This window comes from Amblyomma maculatum, chromosome 1 (assembly GCF_055883805.1).
Source record: "Amblyomma maculatum isolate TAMU_Amacu chromosome 1, ASM5588380v1, whole genome shotgun sequence".
Taxonomy (NCBI): Eukaryota; Metazoa; Arthropoda; class Arachnida; order Ixodida; family Ixodidae; genus Amblyomma; species Amblyomma maculatum.
In genome coordinates this window covers 390613891-390634074 of record NC_139344.1, presented here as the reverse complement: position 1 = coordinate 390634074, position 20184 = coordinate 390613891, and the positions used below count along the sequence as shown (strand labels likewise).

The 20184-nt window shown below is 45.8% G+C and overlaps 2 protein-coding genes across 3 annotated transcripts in view; both read right to left on the bottom strand.

Annotated features, from left to right (window-relative positions):
* Nucleotides 1-3978: 3978 nt before the first annotated feature.
* Nucleotides 3979-8414, bottom strand: LOC146208527 (uncharacterized). Its single transcript, XM_084578832.1, has 2 exons — nucleotides 8235-8414; nucleotides 3979-6395 (listed from the first exon to the last, which is right to left on the bottom strand). Exons 1-2 carry the CDS (start codon nucleotides 8412-8414, stop codon nucleotides 6027-6029), a joined length of 549 nt encoding a protein of 182 aa, XP_084434958.1. The 3' UTR covers nucleotides 3979-6026.
* Nucleotides 8415-16105: 7691 nt separating this feature from the next.
* LOC146208515 (uncharacterized) overlaps nucleotides 16106-20184 on the bottom strand; it is a 333102-nt gene continuing 329023 nt past the window's right edge. Inside the window, exons 2-3 of one of the 2 annotated variants that reach the window (XM_084594420.1) lie at nucleotides 18709-18774; nucleotides 16106-17653 (exon numbers count right to left, since the gene is read on the bottom strand). In XM_084594420.1, the coding sequence (XP_084450546.1) occupies nucleotides 17219-17653; nucleotides 18709-18774 (501 nt within the window). In that variant the 3' untranslated portion in view covers nucleotides 16106-17218. The remainder of the gene's footprint in view (nucleotides 17654-18708; nucleotides 18775-20184) is intronic. The other variant, XR_014705030.1, reaches the window with a different exon arrangement.

Sequence of the window (20184 nt, the reverse complement as noted above, 5' to 3'; positions counted from 1 at the left end):
AACAGGAAGACAGGATGCCGTGAACGCTCCACAGCTCGAGGTTTGAAGCGCGACAAGTGTTTTTCTGTTTGTTTGTTTGTTTATTTGTTGTTGTTTTTTTTTCTTCGTGTCTCGTTAACAGAACTATACAGCGCGTAAACCAGCTTTACGGTGACAGGTACAGGTTCTCACCCGAAACCTCGGGACAAATGAGGAAGCAGAAAGAATTTAGTTCAAAAGGGATATGATGCGTCGTCCTGGCTTGGTTTAAAATAGTTCACGCTAGCGCAACAAGGGCTCCCCCTAACGCGACCATTAAATGAAAGAGGTTGGCAGAATTTGGCGCATCGCAGCGAAAAATGAACTCAACTAAACAAACAGCGCGCTCGCCTCGTTTCCTGTGGGGAACACACCTCAAAAACAGCCGTGCTCATGTGTTATAGGTTCACCCCTTCTGCATTATTGTCATTACATTTTTTAGGAAGAAGGGCGTGCTTTCCTTTCATATCATGCAGGAAGCTTTCGTGGAACCTAACGGGGCTTGCTGAAAGGCCAACTCAACAAGCTTTCAAATGCGTACTGTTAGATACTGCAAACGGTACTGTCGATAGAGAAAATTTATAAACGGGGCTGGCCTTTGTTTTGAGGATATTCAATGCCTCAATGTATTTTTGCCCTTTAACATCAAAGGTAACACGATTTCGGTTAATTAGCAGTCTATTCATCAAGCTTGTCCAGCACATGGCATCCGCCTTGCTGTAAAACACATTTGCACAGGCCACACAGACAGATCTGTCATAATTGTAAACGATCTTAAGAATGGCTCGTTATAAGATGACAGCAACGCAATAAAAGATGCTAGATAATACTGCGCCCAATGGTAACTTGTTAATGCGCTGAATGTGGAAAGAACGACGACCAGGTGGCTCCAATAAGGCTTTAAAAAGCTAGAGGAAGGGCTAAGTTTGCAGGCCGCCTAGCGGTGGACAGTCAGCACTCCCCCAACCCACACTGTCGACTTGGTCCTTTCCCTTTATTTTTCGGTAAGGTGCTCGTCGTGTTGCCTCTATTACGGCGGCGGCGAAATCCTGCAGTTTTACAACAAATACAGTGAATGCTGTATAGTGGAAACAACGGTTTGCCGGCAACGCGGAGTTAGGCCCTTGGAGAGCATGCGCGCGATGCTCGCAAGTAAACAAACTCGTGACTCGTGAGTATACTGGCGTGCCAATGGTACTTCTTTTCAGTTTGAAAGAAAATTCTCCGATTGGTTTCAAGAAGCTCATTTCTGGTTGGGGGCTAAATGGTCCCCAGAATGCTGTGCAAACTGCCTTTTAAAGAGCTGTCTTGGAGCCTAAAAGCGACTTTCGACTTCGACAACTGCTCTTGGTAGAGATACGGAGGAGAGAGGGTGAAACTTCACTCTTGGCACGTTCCGAAGAATGAAGAACCGCTCCGCATAGCGCGAATTCAGTTCGTCAGGCAGGTTGAGGTGCCGTGTAGGGAGAGTCGTCCCTGATCGTTGTAGATGGTGGCTACCACCCGGTCGATGCGTAAAGAGCTGTAAATAATTGTGAGAAAACGAACCTGTGCCTTTGTGTCGAGAATAATGTTTACCCATGTTTACGCACCTCATCTCCACCTGGGACCCATGCTGCCGAATGGCAGAAACGAAGAACCAAGTCCAACTGACAGATTCAGTGAAATATCTCGTTCTTGCCAAAGGAAAACACTAATAAGCGGTAACCTGCTGAACTTGAAGCACTCTAAGTCCGCCATTTTAGTATGGACTGTCAAACCACCGTAAAAGTATGGCACACTGCGCTGTGACCAGAATTTAAAAAAAGAGAACCAGTGTGTATGACAAAAAAAAAAAAGGAGAGAGAGAGAGAGAGAGAGAGAGAGAAAGGAGGAGGGGAATAAAAAAAAAGGCAGCAGTTTTTTCCAAAGGTTTTTGCATTCTGCTCGTATTTTCTATTTCAGCATGTTAGGAATCGTCTGAGAAAACTGCTCCCACCACTGCAAGAGATGTAACTCTTAGTTCAATACATCACATTACTTCACCATATGTTGAAAATAACCAACCTATCTTCCGTTACGCTTTAAACTTCTCACCACTCAAGCATCCAAGTGCCCTCGAATAACTCATACCTGAAGTGTTCCTAACAGCTTTGGTTGAATTTTTTTTTTTCCTAGCAATGTGAAGAGGACATTATATAAAGCTTGCAATACGAAGTTGACCTTGAATATGAAATTGAAGCGGGGTCTTCGTCGCCATTGTAATCCGACAAAATTCACTAATATTTAAACGTTTCGTGAGCCATGGCTCACGTAATGTACACTTCTCGCTGACCTAACTCCTAACTAACAACTGTACTGACTAAATCGGTTTGTAATCCCATATTATTTGTCTTCACAACGGGACAGACGCCGAATGCCAGCCAATTTTATTTTTTTTTTTTTTTGTATAGAGCAATTCTTCAGCTATCGCTCCTGGATCAGCTGCACCAGTTTGCTCGTGAAGCCTTTTAAAGCCTTGAGAATGGGATATTGTTGATGCACATGTCCATATGATGCCTTGATTTCCTTGTAACAGCCCCTACCTCTCAGGTGTACCTCCCTCTCAGGTGGCCTTATGAGAACATCATAATGTCGGCAATATTAAAAGCTTTCTAGGTCTGATTTGTTCTCTTTGCATTTCTCGCGTGCCTAAATTTATTTGCTGGGAAGTTCGTCCCATAGAGCTGTGATTTCCGGGAGTAATCACTCATTCGCATTTATTGTGTGGTCATTGCAGCGCCATTTACTGAGGCAGATTAACGAGGCTTGTTTTTTAATTCTTCCAAATATGATAAGCACTGTCTTCTGGTGGTTAGCTGCGCGATGTTTAAGCTGTTTTTGACAGCACTGCTGTATCAGCGCAACCATCGACCCGTCGAGGTAGCGACTATGTTTATTTTGAAATAATTCCCTTATACTTGAATTGACTGAAACAGATGTTGGCGCTTGCATTCGCAGATTGCGCACTTTTGCAGCTGGCTATGTTCCATTCCTGCCCCCCGTGCCCCAAATTCGAGCAATGTGAACTTCCTGATGCCCTGGGGCTTTTCTCTTCTAATTTCCATGTGCTCCGTACTAAAAGTGCTAACGTGGTATTTCGCTTTCCCCGTCTACTCGACTGTCTTTTGTCCGTTGCGCTGTTTTTAAAAGAAATATTTAACTGTACGCGACCAGCTTTGTTTATTTCTTTTCGAGCAGCCTAATTCATTTGAACAATTAACAAAGGCACCAGAAAGTGGATAGCCGAAACATGACTATGATTTCGACACCAAGAAGAGAAATGCCTCGGAAACCGGAAGGTGTGTCTTCAGGAGGAGTCGGCGTGTTCGACCGTTTCCGACTTAACGAGAAACTTCGCGAACAGTGCGATGAGCGATATGTTGACAGCTCCAGTGTAACCAAAATACATACACCAGTCCCTATTTCGCTTTTCCATGTGAAAAGTCCCCCAGCATTATATTTGCCTTCCGCCAGGGACTTATTTGAGCTGAGCTTTGCAGTGGTGGTGCACTGGTTAGGGCGCTCGACTACTGCGGCCAATGATGCGGGATCAAATCCCGGCCACGGCGGCCGTTTTTCGGGATGGGTGAAAAGCGAAGCGCCCATGTGCTATGCGATGTCAGTGCACATTGAAGAACCCCAGGTGGTCGAAATTTGCGGAACTCTCCACTACAGCGGCTCTCACAGCCTGAGTCGCTTTGGGACGTTAAACCCCATAAACTAACCAAACCTACTTTATTTGACCTGAGCGGGTCACGCTGACATTATAAAGCGGTGGAAAGGCGTATACACCGCCTCTAGCTATACCCAGGTATCTTTTTACGCAGTCATAAATACAATTCACTATCTAAAGCGCGAAATCTGCTCTCGTCTCTTCTACATGCAGTAACTCAACCTTTTCAAAGAAGGAAGCATAAGTAGGAAAAAACATGTGTTTTATTTTCAAGCTTTGAAGGTCGTTGTCTATGCAGGCAAAATTTTGTCGCAAAAACACATATCAATACCACCACTACTTATCTAGTCATTTTTTTTTTTTTCAAACGTATTTCGAACTAACTACGCTGTTGGCACGGGCCGATAATAATATACTAGTATTCGAGATCCAGCCACGTCCCTGAAGGTAGCTATACCACTCAGCAGGCAGTGTTCGCTATTGAACAGACTAGCTGAAGGCGTTTTACTGAAACAGTAGAAAAGCAACGGACAAACCACGCTCAAAGAGCTTGCCGTTCTTGTTACCCGGCTTGCTCAGTAAACATGCTGGTGGAAGATTCTGTTGCATAAGGCAGTCGATCTTACGCTTCACAAGGAAAGTTTGTCAGAGTTCCGTACTTGTTCCGACTAGCCATAGAACATAACTTTGTTCCGAAACAACAACAATGGAACTGTTCAAAATCAACAAGTCAAGGGACTCGCGTACACTGGGCGTACACCGATGTCCACAAGTCAATGCGAGCGATTCGTTAGACGGTAGTTTCTCGTTTCTCCGGGTCAGTAAAAACTCCAGTTGTTTTTGAAGTATGTTTTCATTCTAAGCACGACCATAACTGAAGAATCCGTTCGAGTTGATTGCAGTACAATTCCGGCTGATATGAGCACTTTGTCACGACTGAGTATTAGGTGTGGAACAGGTTCTTCAAGAAAACAATCAGCTAATCGCTGTCAAACTGACGAGGAAGCCTCAAGGCGGATGAGTGTAATATTTTGTGTAATACTTTTAGATTATTAGAATGTCTTTGTTTGTTGTTACTGTTTGTTGTCTTGTTAATGGCGGTGTCATGGACGTCTTCCCTGTTTCTTTTATATCTGCGTATATATGCGTGTGGAATGCAAAGCATGTAACTCTCAAACGCCACAAGGTATTCGTCCTGAGCTTCTTGTATTGTTGTTCATAGGGAGATAATAAGTTAAATTTAAACTACACGGAAGGCATATAGCGAATCTTCAGTAAACATGTTGTGTGGGCCTGGTTTTGCAGTTATTAAAATACAATAGAGTATTTATCTTTTGTTTTCAGAAAAGGCAGAATACTGCAAGTGTTGGAACATGTTGTGTCATGATTTTTGTCTCGAACCACTGAAAACATGAGACACAAAGAAGCTGTGGGATCTAAACAAAGGACAGGAATAGGAACACAAGACAAACAGGCACATGAGGAATAATAGGTCGGGCACGGGTCAACATGTATAAGACAAGGAGACAGGGGGAATGAGGCGATATGCAAAAACACTAAATATATAATGACAACGGAGGGTTATGGCACATTTTACGCTTGCTCAGAACCGCGGAGAAGAAGCAGGGTTTAAAAGGTGAAAAGAGCCTAGAGCAAGGCCGCCGAGGAGAGCGTTAGGACAAAAAAGGAACGGAAAGAGGCAGACGGAGTTTCACCAAAATGGCTTCTAGAAAGGAACACACATAGTATACAAAACAAATACGTTCAGCGTTTCAGAGAGAATAATGAGCGGTGCGCTGCTATAGCGAACGACATTGAGACAAGGCGTGAACAGCGAAAGTGTTGCTGAGCAAGGCCGCCAAGGAGAGCGTTAGGACAGGAAACGGACGGGAACAGACAAATGACGTTTCTCCACAACGGCTGCGAGACCAGGGGTGGTCTACGTATCTGATTTCTTTCTTACTTCAGGATGCTAGGCCCCCCCAAGGCTCGGAGTCGTTGTGAGAAGCGAGGAGGAAAGGCTAAAGGAAAGGTTTAATGCGTTGTGTTGTGCGTCCAGGTTCGGGGAGACCGCGTTCTAACGAGTACTACGCAACAGCGGTAACAGTACGTCAAAGACTGGCGCGCAGACCGCACCAATCTAACACTCTCCGTAAGCACAAAATCACTCGCAAGAGTCTCAACTTCCGCCTCGAACCTGGTTGCCCGTGTCTCAAAGTGACCAGTGGCTCTTTTCACATGTCCGTGTGTCGTGTACGATGTGCCCTGTCCTCTCCTACATGAGTCGGGTCTTGCGTGCTTCTCTTAAAGCCTCCTAAGCCCGGCGACCATAAACGAGACCACCGAGCCTCGTGGACTCGTAGGCAGCAGCGGCCTCAGGTCCGGGGAGGGCACTGGAGGTGAAGGTCGTGTCGGCTGGGCTGTTGGACTCGGTGCCGGGCTCGTTAGTGACGACGTCAGCCCTGTATCCGAACTCGTCGGCCACGTAAGTGACGGTCCTGGTGCGGCCGTCACCGAGGCTCAAGGAGTAACGGCCGGACACGCGGCCGGTGCCATCGCCGGTCTCCTCGTGGCCGTGGCTGCCCTCGATGTCGTTAGAGACGTAACCGAAAGAGTATGGCTGGGGCACCTCGACGGGTGCGGCCACCACAGCGGGTGGAGCAGCCACGAACGTCTGGGCGCCCTGCACAACGAAGCGAGATCAGGCGACAAAGTTAATCAACGCGTCAGCGCTAATCTCTGGAATCAGGCCTACATGATGTGAAAGGAAACGGCGAACTACCCGTGATAACTTCCGTCCGAGATTTCTGGTGAACTCCATCCAATATATGTTCAGCAAACTCAATGTCTTGCATTTTTTTTTTTAAGGGACTCTGCTGTAACATGTTTACAACAACGGACGTACTTATTTCTGAAGAATTGGAAGCTGAAGAGTGAGCGTTATTTGTCGCAGTTCAATTCAAACTCGTCACGTTTATTGTGGCTCTAAGATGGTTGCAATTTTACGATGTAGATGTCTGCGTGCTCACATATGTACCAGGGAAAAAATGCCGCGGAGATGCTTAAGACATCTACATGCGAGGATGCGAAAGCATTAGATTACTTCGTAAATGGCTGAGCCATGCCAAGCTGTATAATGACTATGGGTCACGAACATACGTAGTATTTGCGCAGACCCTTTTTCTTTTTTTTTTTTGCATTACGTGCTTTGCCAAGTGATGAGTCATGCTACGGCAGCCCAATTAGTGACCAGCCATTACACCTGCTAACTACCACCTGCCGCAAGCATGCTCGTGAGGGAGACCGTGAAAATATGCTGTGCTAGTTGGCAGCAGCGATATAGATATGAAGCCCCGCTTTAACCACGCCATGCGAACGTGCCTTCATGGCGTGTATAGTAGTGTCTGATTCAGGGTCCAATGGTCCTGGTGGGTTCAATTCTCATCTTAAGGGACGAGCAAGAGTCGGCAGTTCCTGTCAACTTGGCCCTGTTGTTTGGTATCGTGACGTCATACTACCTGACAATACAACACAGTAATGTAGCGATATAAGCCAACATGATGGTCCTCAAAGTTTTAAGTTATTACGGGCGGGCCGTGGCTTTGAATTCTGCACAATTTGTTTTTTAACCAGAGCTAATACGTTCGACGCTAAAGAGATGTGCAGATAGATTCAGTGCAATTATATTTTCAAAATACAAACGGTGAAAGCTCTTCATGTATGATACGTAGTTGCTTAAAACCAGATACATAATTACTTGCTACAGTTGCTAAGCGATATAGCCGTGTACGGCGCTGACGTGGACTGCAGCCATAAAATAATGTGCGCTGGTTGAGAAGATACAAGTGATAACACTGTTTCTTCTCTGACGCAACACTAACGCTGCTCTCTTAGGGTCCAAAAAGTACGTAGGATTTAAACGTTGAAAATGACTATTTTGCATGCGACGAATCCCGCCTTCACCTGTGCGCTGTTTCGGGAAAGTAACACTTGTCTCTTGCATTCTTTTGGCATTACGCCAAGCGGTACTGAGCGTCCCTCCTAAATAATATAATTCCGGCGAATAAAAGGAATGTGCATATACCCATAAGAACGCCTTAGATCAATCAGCTGCATCTCACATTCCGAGACGGAAATGTCCTCGTGGTATGCGGAGATTCATATCCGCCATTCATTACACTTCTCATGTCAAGGATGTACTCAGAGAGTGAGTTATGCAGGCGTAAATCACCTTATTGGTCATCTTTACATCGGCTGAGTACATTTCATCGAGCTTAACTCGGACGACACCGTCCGTGAACATTCCACAGCCAAGATATCTACTGTGACATCGGTGTATGGCCCCAATTTTCATGAATCCACAAAGTACATAAAAAGGGTATTAAGATGGAATGTCGTGAAAAGCAGTTTCCGCGCGTGCACCGAACCCTAAACATGGCGACTGCTCGCCGCAGCTGCTTTTGCTCGAAGCGCGACCCAGAAGGCCCCCCTTCTCGGGTTGGGGTTAACCTTAATTACTTACGGTTTCAAGGACCAGGTAGGCGCTGCATGCGAGAACGACCAGTATCGCGTGCTGAAGGACGCAGGTTGGGGTACGAGTCGTGGTGTGACCGCAATGCCGATGAGCCGACGATGACCGTCCGTCCAGCAGGAGTGCCAGGTCGAAGAAAGTAAGAAAAAAAAGAAGCAAGAAGGGATACATTTAGAGACCATTTCTCAAACCTGGCATGCAGTTCCAATTTCACGTCGTCCTCGCCAGAGCTTACATATGATACAGGCGCGTTTAGAAGATGTAGCATGCCATCTACAGGAATTATGTAGCCCAGACGCGATTTTATTTAGGACGACATACTGGCGCCATACAGGGTTCCGTCGCTGCTCAGTTAACAAACAGTTGACTAGCATTACATCTGAGTTATTATTTATAAGCTATCACTATGCTGAGTGCCATTTAATACAGTCGTGCCTCGTTAATATGGACACTTTGGTTCCCGATTAAAATCTGCCCAAAAGCGAGTCTTCCACGATAACGAATCACGAATAATAACTACAATAAAACGAGCTATAAATACGATACGCTCATGTTCATATAAGGATGAGCACTGAAGTTGAAAGTGCATATAGCTATAATTTGCGGGTCTATGCAAGCCATTATTCGGCACATCTTTATACTTGAACTAAAATATTGGAAGGTGACTCGTTAGTGGTGTAAGTAAATATGCCTTTTTCACATCTTATGGATAAATGACAACTTATTTTATAACTGTTCACACTCCACGAACTGCTGCTACATGACATTAGTACTCTGTGGGCTAAAAGCCGCTTAATTTAGCTTTCTACTCTGCACAAGCTGCGAGAGAATTTTCTTCACAGCCATTCATGCAATACAAAAAATGGCAAGATCCTTCGGCTAGCTAGACAACTTCGCACTGTAAACATAAAACCAGAAATGAAAAGGCATGCACCTTACTGGTCCACAGTTCCTAATTGCGTTCCTCAAGTAACACGCCTTGAAAGTGCACAAAATTAAGCATTTCGGCGGTGAAATAGAGGCTGGGTTCTCATTTCTGTCCGCATTAATGGGACAAAACTACAGGGGCCCTACTGGGCTCCGGCATTTTTCCCTTGTCCATAGTTCAGACAGGGAGTGTAGATATTAATGAGGCGCAAATACACTGAAAAAGCTTAGTGTCCAGAAGTATTGCCCATAATGAAATTCATCCGTATTAACGGGGGTCATTACAACGAGGCACGATTGTATAAGATTTAACTACACTGTTTAAAATGCAGAACAACTACTATTGTAGAGCCCAAATTTTCATGGGTTTCCATCATCGACTTTGGTAACTATTAACAGCGAAACATCAAGTAAAATCTGTGACAAACACTACAACGCGTGTTTCTCCAAAGAAAGACCTGCTAACGACGTCAACATTAATTTCGCATAACTTGACGCGGCTTAGGCAACGAAGTATATTGGCCGGTCTAGCTTGATCCTCTCGTTAAGGTATCAAAGTGTAAGCATCTAAATGGCCTCCATTAAAGCAGGCTATAGCGGCATGTGAAGTGAGCTGTGCTATCGAATGAGCTATTGCGACAATAAATAAGGCATCGCAGTCAGTTAGGCTATTTATCGTAACACGTATGAATCCCTCCGGCTTTCCTGAAATAAAAACGCTTGAGGTTCGTAATAGTGCACAGACCTGACATGCGTACGTAAAAGTAGAATGGTTTCTAGCTTTAGAAATACACTCAGAAGCGTTCTACTGCGCGAGGCTGGTCAAACTAAAATATTCCCATATCCGCAGTCACAACTAAGGAAAGAAGTAAAGCAAGGATACAAGATTCAGAGCACGGCTTTCAAAAGTGAAGGAGTATTAGTTTGAAGGAAGGCTTTAAAGGCTGATGCGATGTCGAGCGAGAAGATACGATGGCTTCATTTTGTTTCGTCTCCCTGTTTCACGTCGTGCGAGACTGAAGGGGTGCAAGCCTTGCCAACGCTCAGTGCATAAAGCCGGCTCCAAAATGTACTAATACTAATAAATAACCAGTGAAGGGGCAGCTAACAAGTGCGCAGTTACATAATGTTTGCTCGGAATTCACTTAGCTCGCACGCGCATGAATTATGGGAAAGTTCGCGCAGCTGACCACGCTTCTTTCTTCGTCCTTGGTGTCCAAGTACCTGCCCACCGGGGAAGTTAAACAAAAAATTTAAGTTTCCTCTCTCTTTCAGTGCAATTAATTAGCACTCAATCCTTCGCTTATGCATTCTCCACACAGGCTTTCGAAACGCCCTGTTTATGAATGATGTTAGCTATGCACATAGCATAGTGTGGTCAGGTTAGGTTTTCTCTCCAACGGCTGGATGCGCAAAAAAGAAAAATGGAAATCCCTGGCACCGGCATAAGTCATCCGCATTAAGAAGGCTGCTCCTTCCGCGCCTCATGCTTACCTTGTACATTTTTTTTTTTTCCTTTAGCTCGTGGCGCGCCCCAAAGGCTGAAGACTGAGAAGCAAAAGGGACAGAAGAAGTGGCGGTTGTGCACAGTCCCAACGGCAGTCTTTCGCTTATATAGGGCGGACCGCGGAAGGCCCCACCTTCGATTCAGCTCCTGGCGCCAATGGCAAGCGTCCCGACCCAGTAAGATATTGTCTTTCGATTCCAGAATCTGCATACTCTCCCCTTCCACCCCCCTATCCTCCCCGAATTGAATTTCGGTTAATTTCTCAAGCTGTAGCATAGCGGCGACGGAAGAAACAATCTCCGCCGCATCTCGCTTTTGTGGGCGGCTTTCGCCTTCGAGGTGAACGCAGGGGCGCCTCTTTTATTTTCGAGATAAAAGAAGGACGAGTGCGTAGCGCAGGCTGCGACGATTCCCGGCCGAACTGACAAAGCCGATGCGGCGGCGACCCCCACAGACAACGACGCCGAGCAGCTCCCCTCCGCCGCTGAACGATGCGAATCGCACACGCGGCCTGATGAGAACAGAAGAAAAGATACAAAAGGAGAGGGGGGGGGGGATGTAACCTCGTAGTTTTCATGCATCGTTTTGTCTTTTTTGTTGTGTTTTGCCCTCCTCATCTCATGCGTGCTTTTTGTCCCCAGGATGCTATGATCGCGATTATTGGGAGAGAAGCAATGGAGCGCCCTCGAAATATCGCGATACCTTTTCGGCGCGCGTTGTTTAGCGTCATCGCTTTTTCGACTTTCGCGTAGTGCATGCATGCGTGCGTGCGTGCGTGCGTGTGTGTGTGTGTGTGTGTGTGTGTGTGTGTGTGTGTGTGTGTGTGTGTGTGTGTGTGTGTGTGTGTGTGTGTGTGTGTGTGTGTGTGTGTGTGTGTGTGTGTGCATGCGCGCGCGTGTGTGTGTGTGTGTGTGTGTGTGTGTGTGTGTGTGTGTGTGTGTGTGTGTGTGTGTGTGTGTGTGTGTGTGTGTGTGTGTGTGTGTGTGTGTGTGTGTGTGTGTGTGTGTGTGTGTGTGTGTGTGTGTGTGTGTGTGTGTGTGTGTGTGTGTGTGTGTGTGTGTGTGTGTGTGTGTGTGTGTGTGTGTGTGTGTGTGTGTGTGTGTGTGTGTGTGTGCGTGTGTGTGTGTTTTGCACCAGTTTCGATTGCATGAGTACTCTCTCCCTCCCTCACAGCGGAATCGCAAATATGCGCCCCTTCAACGATGCTCCAATTCATTTGGAGGAGGGGGCGCGGGGAGTGGGGGCGAAGACATTTATTGACTGAAACAACAGGTGAGGCCGACTGGAGAATACGTCTCGTCTCGACGTTGATGCATCAATCATCAAATTGATACATCTCTGATCAATCGGGAGCAGGACGGTAAGGAACAGCAGCATGTATAAGAAGCAAGATAAGAACATTTTGTTTTTGTATTGCTCCATCTTCATCGCGCTGAAGGTCGCGGAGCCACAGGTGGGGTCGTTTGCTATGAGTCGACCGTTTGAGTTTAAGAATCTGGGCCGTTAACATCAAGAATACTGTTCTCCAAATACATAAATGGAATATGCACGCATGCAACGTGTCTAAGTGAACTCTGCATGCGCGGTAAAGTATATATATATATATATATATATATATATATATATATATATATATATATATATATATATATATATATATATATATATATATATATATATATATATATATATATATATATATAGGGAGGGGGTTGAATCTCGATTGGGTCCGGTAGGTCATAAACTTGAAGTAGGTGACACACGATGAAAAAAACAACACTTTAATCCGACGTTTCGGCCGGGGTCCGGCCTTTGTCAAGGAATGTAGAAAGAAGCTGTCGGTTCCCATTTCTTATATACATGCACAATCGAAACACGTGACCAGCCACTGTCAACAAATAAACACTAAAATATCAAAAACAAGATTTCACACGCGTGATGTAATGGCGGTGCAAGGTATATAGACCGAATAACACGTGTTGCGCTTAGGTATATATATATATATATATATATATATATATATATATATATATATATATATATATATATATATATATATATATATATATTGAGATTGAAACAAAACCGTACTCAGCCTGAAATTATTGACCCCGGTAAGAACGACTTAGATCAGATTGAGCAATGTCTTCTGCCAAGGGCAACTGACGTGCCTAAAGCGAGCAAGGGCTAAAAGAAAACGCCGCTTAGGGAATTCTTTGTCTTCCTAAAACACGACACATAGAAGGTAGCTAGCTGCCTCGAGGTTTTTACGAGTCGGGAGCTTATCTTAAGTGGCGATAAAAAGCTGATTCTACTTGAATTAATAAGCTATGGAGACCTCTCACCACTCACTTTTCATGAATAATGTTCATATTTGAAAAATATTCAGGAAAATTTGTTTCCTATCTTGTTGCAACTTGTGGATGTATGTTCTTAAAAGAAATCAGCGTAGCATGCCTTTGTGTAGATTCAGAGGTGTGTGCACGGGGAGTAGCAGAGGTGCTGGTGCATGTTTCAGTGCTCCATTGCTTATATGATGGCGGTGTTTTCCCGAAATGTAAGGAGAACTGGCGCATAACATTTTGCGTTACGAGATAACGACAAAACTGAATCCCGAAATCTCGACGCGTTATTGAGGTGAATGCTCTCTCACCTTACCTATAATTATATAACGAATACGGTGTCATGATGGCAGTATCCTCAATTGGACACGTGGACAACGTATGGCGCTTGGCCTGATTCCTCCTTTTAACGTGAATAAAGTTTTGCAAATGTACTGACCAGGGCCGATTCTTCATAAATCAAGACACAGAAACAAATAAATGCATCATTTGTTTACTGAGATGCTGCCCCGCATCGTTTGAGCCGTCCGACCAGCAGTTCTGCGCCAATAGTCGAATAATAGAAGCCATCTTTCAAATTGGACTCGTTAGTTCTCCAGCCGCCTAAATGGAAACGCTGCAGACGCTGGCGGATTATTCTAGCCCACACCTTCAGAGATAATGACGTTCAAGTAACTCATCAAAGTAAAGCAGTATTGTTTCTCATCCTCGCCTTAATTCTGCACAAAATGTTCCCGAACATCTTTAAGGGTCACAAGGCATACGCACACAACTATCATTTGACACGGGGTAGATCAGCAGTAGTCTGCACCGACACATTTCACATAACCGCCAGCGCATCTAAGCGGCGACCCTCCATCCAACATCACCGGATCCTCTCACGTATACCTAGGGGTCTTTCAAGGACCCCACTGATACTTTCCAGCTAAACTCCTCGGTGCCAAATATATTATTTCCCTTCCTCCTTTCATGATCTGCGTATTCTAGCGTATTCTACGAGCACTCTCAGGTTGTCCTCAGAGCTCTCTCTGGAACCCTCTTGTTAGGTCTGCGCGTGGATCTAGATGATACACGCATCCAATCGTAGCCACACGCAGTAACCTTTTGGTAGATTACTGGTCATGTGATGATCACTTGTAACGAGCTGGCGTACATTAGCTCACCAGCGACATTTCTCTCCGGCTGTCAGTGATCCTATGACCAAGTCTATCGATCCTGGACGAGGATGTAGATACCACGAACGCCACCAAACTACACTGCCCGCACATGCCATCACACTTCCCTAATCTCAATCCGCCACATCAGTTCCTCATAATTCAGGAAGGTCACGTATACTGAAAATTCAATTTGATTATACTTAACAATTTCTGAGCTATATCTATATGCAAACTTGTAGACCAGCCAAGCTGTATTTAAGCGACTTTCCTCCAGCGTCGACAATTAACAACGTCTCTTATCTTGCCACTCGCTCTCACCTCCATCTATCAAAAAACCCCTATCAAAACTCCCTCCTCGTACCTGGGCCGCCAGGTTGGAAGAGCCTTACCAGGCCAATAGCAAGAAGCGGCCCGACTAGCCGTTTATATCTTAGTGGTATAAATTGCCCCGCCGGGGTGGTGCAGTGCTAAGACGCCCGACTACTGTGCCGGAGTACCCGGGTTCGAACCCGACCTCGGCGGCTGCGTTTCGATGGAGGCGAAACGAAGAGCCGTCGTGTGCTCTGCGATGTCAGCGCACGTTAAAGATCCCCAGGTGGTCGAAATTACTCCGTAGCCCTCCACTACGGCTCCTCTTTCTCTCTTTCGACTTTCACTCCCATCTTCCTTCCTTCCCTTACGGCGCGGTTGCGGTGTCCACAGAAAAAGAAGTGAGACAGTTACCGCGCCTTTCCCTTCCTACAAATAAACAAATCAGTATAAATTGATGGCCAGTAATACAGCTTTTCTCCATATGCTCCCACTTCTCCAGAAATATGCCGCATAGAACGATGGGCCGCAAAATGCATTTTGTGGATAGAAGCAATAAAAGCACACAACTGAATTCAAAGAATGAGAGCATTCGTTTATTTTCGCTGCGTATAACGCATGAAGTTGTCAACGTCAATGACTGGGTCAAGCAGTAATCACAACAATCATACACTTCACGTGCGGACAAGGCTAACTGAAAACTGACTAACCGACACAAGGCAGTCTCCAGCGAAGAGACTACAGCAATAACGACAACCCTGTGTTTGTACTTCAACATCAGCACATTTTCTTTACCTACAATTCAAGACCAGTCGCATTCTTCATTGGTCAATGCTGTAATCTGAACAGTTGTGATGGTGCATTACAGAATATACAATAAGCGAAAATAAAAAAAAAAAAAAAAAACATTTCGTGCCGCTGAAGTACAGATCAAATCGTAAAAACATATATTGTCGGCAATGTTAACTTTCATGAAGTTATAAAAATAAAATGAAAAGGAAATAATGTACACATCCTTCCCAGAAAGACAATGTCTCCTTCTATACATATGTACACTCACCCGTGTCGGCAAACATATCTGAGGGGCGTCATATTTTGGACACTTACGAAGCCACCCGGAGACCAGAGAACCGGCCGAAGCAAACTTCTGGACCCGAATTTCGCTGAATTTCTTCTTCCGATCTCTTATTTCGTCCAATTATTTTTTATAAGGACAGCCTTCGATACCAGAACCGGTTAACGAAGAAGTTTGCTATCTCTAAACGTTGACCTCGTGGCAGGTAACAATTCTGAAGGACAAGAAAAAATTACTAAAATTACGAAAACAATCGCCACCAATTAAGGTTTCCAGTCTGCAAATCTAAGTGAGATGTCCCCCTTTCCTTCTTCATCTTTTCTTCAATGGCATAGCACCGACATCGCAGGTACTTAGTACATCCGTTGGCGCAACATTACACACGAAGCAATAAAGATCTGTTCCTCAAACTGCTGTCATCTCTGTGGACACAAGATAACTCTGAAGAAGAACAGGTACAAAAAGGTAACGACGTAGATATAATACACTTCAGAGAGGGGCTTGAGGCTTTCGGCCTAGTTGTTGAAGCTAGTGCTACATCTGGCTTTCTTTTTTTTTTTTTTTTTCTTGCCAGGAGATGGCGTTGAAGGAGCGCGAAGCAAAACTAGGACGAATGAAGAACACAAGGACGAGCAGTGTTCGTCCTTGCGGTCTCCCTTCGCCACAGACTTGGTTCGCGATGTTTGAGCGCGATGGATCACCAACTCGTCTACGCTTCCTGAGCTTTGAACCTCTATCTCAGCCCTGCTCATATCATAGTGAGCGCGACTAGGCAAGTGTAATAGCTGAATTCCTCGCACTAAATGCCTCAGAAGAGAGCGTGATAGTGTGCAGACAGGGTTTCTTTTTTTCTCGATCCAACGGTCGCATGTAAATTAAATACATGACCGGCCGGACCGATACCGAGCACAGGCAGGCAATCAGAAACAATGAGAAGATAAACGGGACTGGCTAAACAAGCAAGAGACAGTTCTACATACGAAATGCATTACAACTCAGGGTCTGTAGAACGGAAAAATTCTCTTCTCAGGCTTTGAGTCGTCTGATAGAAATGGCCGCAGCGTCTTCCTTGGTATTGCGGCGGATACACCGTTGACTTAATACTCACGACCAGTAAACGAAGAGCAAAGCGCACTAATGCGCCTGACCAGCAGCTTCATATCCTTGCTTAGCTTTGCTGGCAAGCATTGCTCCTTCGGATGACTTGAGCATAACGACTTCTGCATTTACTTTTGACTAAATATGAAGCGCTGAGATAGCAGGTTCGTGCTTCTAAAAAGAAGGCCGGCATACAAATGAGAAAACACGGAGAGAAAGGACCATATAAAACTAGCAAAAAAAGCTTGAGCCCTCGTTATATTCATCTAGAGCGCCCAGCAACAGACCCCAGAAAGTACGAAAATCCACGACCGCTCGGGAGGAATAAATACTGGTATGCGTTGCTCGAAAACTCACAGAGCCATCCAAACAAACATGACAGCACCGCCACCACACCGTTGCCATCGCAACGTCTTAAGAGCTCTGGAAGAGTGCAATATCCAATTAGCTGCTAGCCTGAGCTTCGTTATGCCGGGTTATTTTCTTCTGTTCTCGCAGCCTTGTGTCGTCACTTACTTTTCATCATTCACCGAAGCCGAACCCCTTTTAAGTGCATTGCCCTATGGCTCGAAGTAGTCGCCTGGAGCGGGAAAGTATCCCGGCATCTTCGCATGCGAAGGTGCTACCCGCCGCTCGACATTATAGGAGGCAGAAGCCGCGGGCCTGGACGCTGTAGCCCGAGCCGTAGTCCGAGCCCTGGCCTTGTGCGCTTCCGCCCTGGCAGCGTCGGGTCCGGACAGGGCTTCTGAGTGGACGACTACCCCGGAAGAGCTGGCTGACTCGGTCCCCTGCTCGTTGGTGGCGATTCCCGCCCGGAAGCCGTCCTTGTCGGCCACGTACTTGACAACGCGCATGCGACCGTCGGCCAGCGCGATGCGGTAGCTGCCACGCACGGTGCCGTGTTCATCCCTCGTTTCTTCGCGGCTGTGAGTGCCGTCCTTGGCCGAACTGCCGTAGACAAAGCTGTACGGAGCCGGGGGTCCGGGGTCGTCGGCCTGCAAGATGAAGACGTGAGAAGGCGGAATGGCAGTAGTTCTAGTTATCTTCTTTAATGAGTAAGCAAAATGGCCGCGGGTGTCTTGACTATCTCATTGTACGGTGGGTGCTTGAAGTGTCCCGCGACCGATGACGTGGCACACATTAACTAGCTGTCATAGTGTCAAGGCACATAACTGAGCTAGTTGGTAAACATTCATAATGAAAAAACGGAAGCGCTAAGAAGCAACGACACAGGAGGGGATCGAAAATGAAGAGTTTATTCAGAGGCTTCAGCAAATCAACGCAAACCCCAACACCAACCAAGAACTACCACCAGTCACCTGTCAAGCCTTACATGTGAAACAATCAACATACCGTTCTTATTCATGTATATAAAAATATATCTCTCTTTTGGAAAGGCTAACAGATTGAGTGCTACCACATTAACACCCGTGTTTTGATATAAAAAATGCTTCCCCTACCTCCGGCGTTACTCGATCCCGGTGACGGAATTGAACGCACGTTCTCGGAAGTATCCTAGAGCACCCTTTCTCGTTCTTTTTGTTGTTGCAGTTCTGGCAACGCAGTACCAAATTGCTCGCGTGTTTCATAAGTCGCACACTCAGACAACGCTGTGCTCCCTTCTGCGTCGTTGCTTTTTAGCGCAATAGTTTTCTTCTTTTTATTTTTTTAGTGTTATAGTGCCCGTTGCACAAAGCACAATTGAAATTGGAAAAGTTTCGTTGAAGTCATGATAGTTTTCTTCGAACGATACTGCACCGTACCGATTTTGCACATATTTTTTGTTCAAAACTCGAGCTGAAGCTTCTAAAGAATTTAGACACGTGCTTGAGAAGGTTGCACTCTCGGAAGAATAAAGGTAAATTTACTCTCATTGAACCCTAATGAATATACCTCTGGGTATAGTACACTCTAGCATAGCTCACGGAAAGCAACTAAGACACGCTTAATTTTTAAAATTTCATGCCTCTCTGGCAGAATAGAAATCTAGAACTTAACGTGAGCTTGCAGGGGGGTAAAACAACGGGAACAGCGCAGAACAAACACTTACCTTGACTTTAGACTGCCTCTCACGCTGTGCTAATGCGGCGACCGCAAGGGTCAGGAGAAGGAATGCCTGCGAACAGGGACAAGGTTGCACATGAAGTTTAACGAACATTTACTGCTGTCAGAGTGGCTAAATCAGAACTGAATAGTTTTTGCACAGTTTAAACAAATTCGAACAAAGATAAGCACCCCGCCGGGGTGGCGCAGTGGTTACGGCGCTCGACTACTGTTCCCACGGACGCGGGATCGAATCCCGGCCTCGGCGGTAGCTTTTCGATGGAGGCAAAAAGCAAGGCGCCGGTGTGCTGTGCGATGTCAGTGCACGTTGAAGAATCCCAGGTGGCCGAAATTTCCGGAGTCCTCGACTAGGGCGTCTCTCATAGACTGAGTTGCTTTGGGACGTTAAACCCCACAAACCAATCTAAACCAAATAAGGATAAGTGGTTGCTGGATGAAACAATATGGGCACATGTCCTTGCTCACGTTGGGCACTTAATCCATGTCGCGAGGATAGGAATGAAGGAAGGTTTAAAATACAGAGCAAGAAAGGCTATCTGATTGGCATCGATGACCTCTCTTCATTGTTTTCTAACGTGGACCAATACCACGCAACAAGTACGTCATCGTTCTTGCATTTCGCTTCCACAAAAAGGCGGTCGCGGCAGCCAGGAATCCCCCCCCCCCCCCCCCCTTTTTTTTTTCTCGCAAACGTAAAAACCACTGAGCCGCCGCTAGGAAGAAACTGTAACGTGGTGGTAACCTAGATTCTTCCACGGATGCTAGCCGTGGGAGTTTAGCGACATGATCAGTACCACATGGTTGCGATGCTGTGCGTTCATTACTATTAACCGCAGTAATCCCGGCTATCTCCACTGCAGGTCGAAGGACTCTGTCCCGTCAATCTACGAATGACCCCCGTCGTTCCTACCGCTGCGGCCAAACCCTCCCCGCAGCCCTCCTGATACCCAATTCTCACTTCTCAGCCACCCCCTGCTACATGTGCCTTCCTTTGGCATCCACTCCGCGACCTGATAAGAGACGTCAGGTTATCTGCTACCTGTATTAGATTCCCTGCTCATGTCCATCTTTTTCGTCTTAATTTCATATATCTTTACAATGAAGGCATTGTTTTTAACTCAAACATTTGTTTTCCTATCGTCGTGGTTATTAAAGGCCTTCAGTAAGAGCACTAACCTTATGCAGTGCGGCATATCTACTTTTCGGTCGCTTAGTGGAAAGGGTTACTTGGCATCATTCACTACAGCGCGTACCGAATGCGCTGAGTGCTTCTTGAGAGCCATCACAGGCTTCCTGGTTATCGACAAAGATGGGATGAAATATAAAGGACGCTTGCGATTTCGTATCTAAGATATCTAGACTGTCGCTGCGCCTCAAGTTTATAGGCAAGATATCACTGTCAAGCACAGTCTACATCCGCTATGTTATAATACATTGCGAGCACAGCTGGTGTGCTCAATAT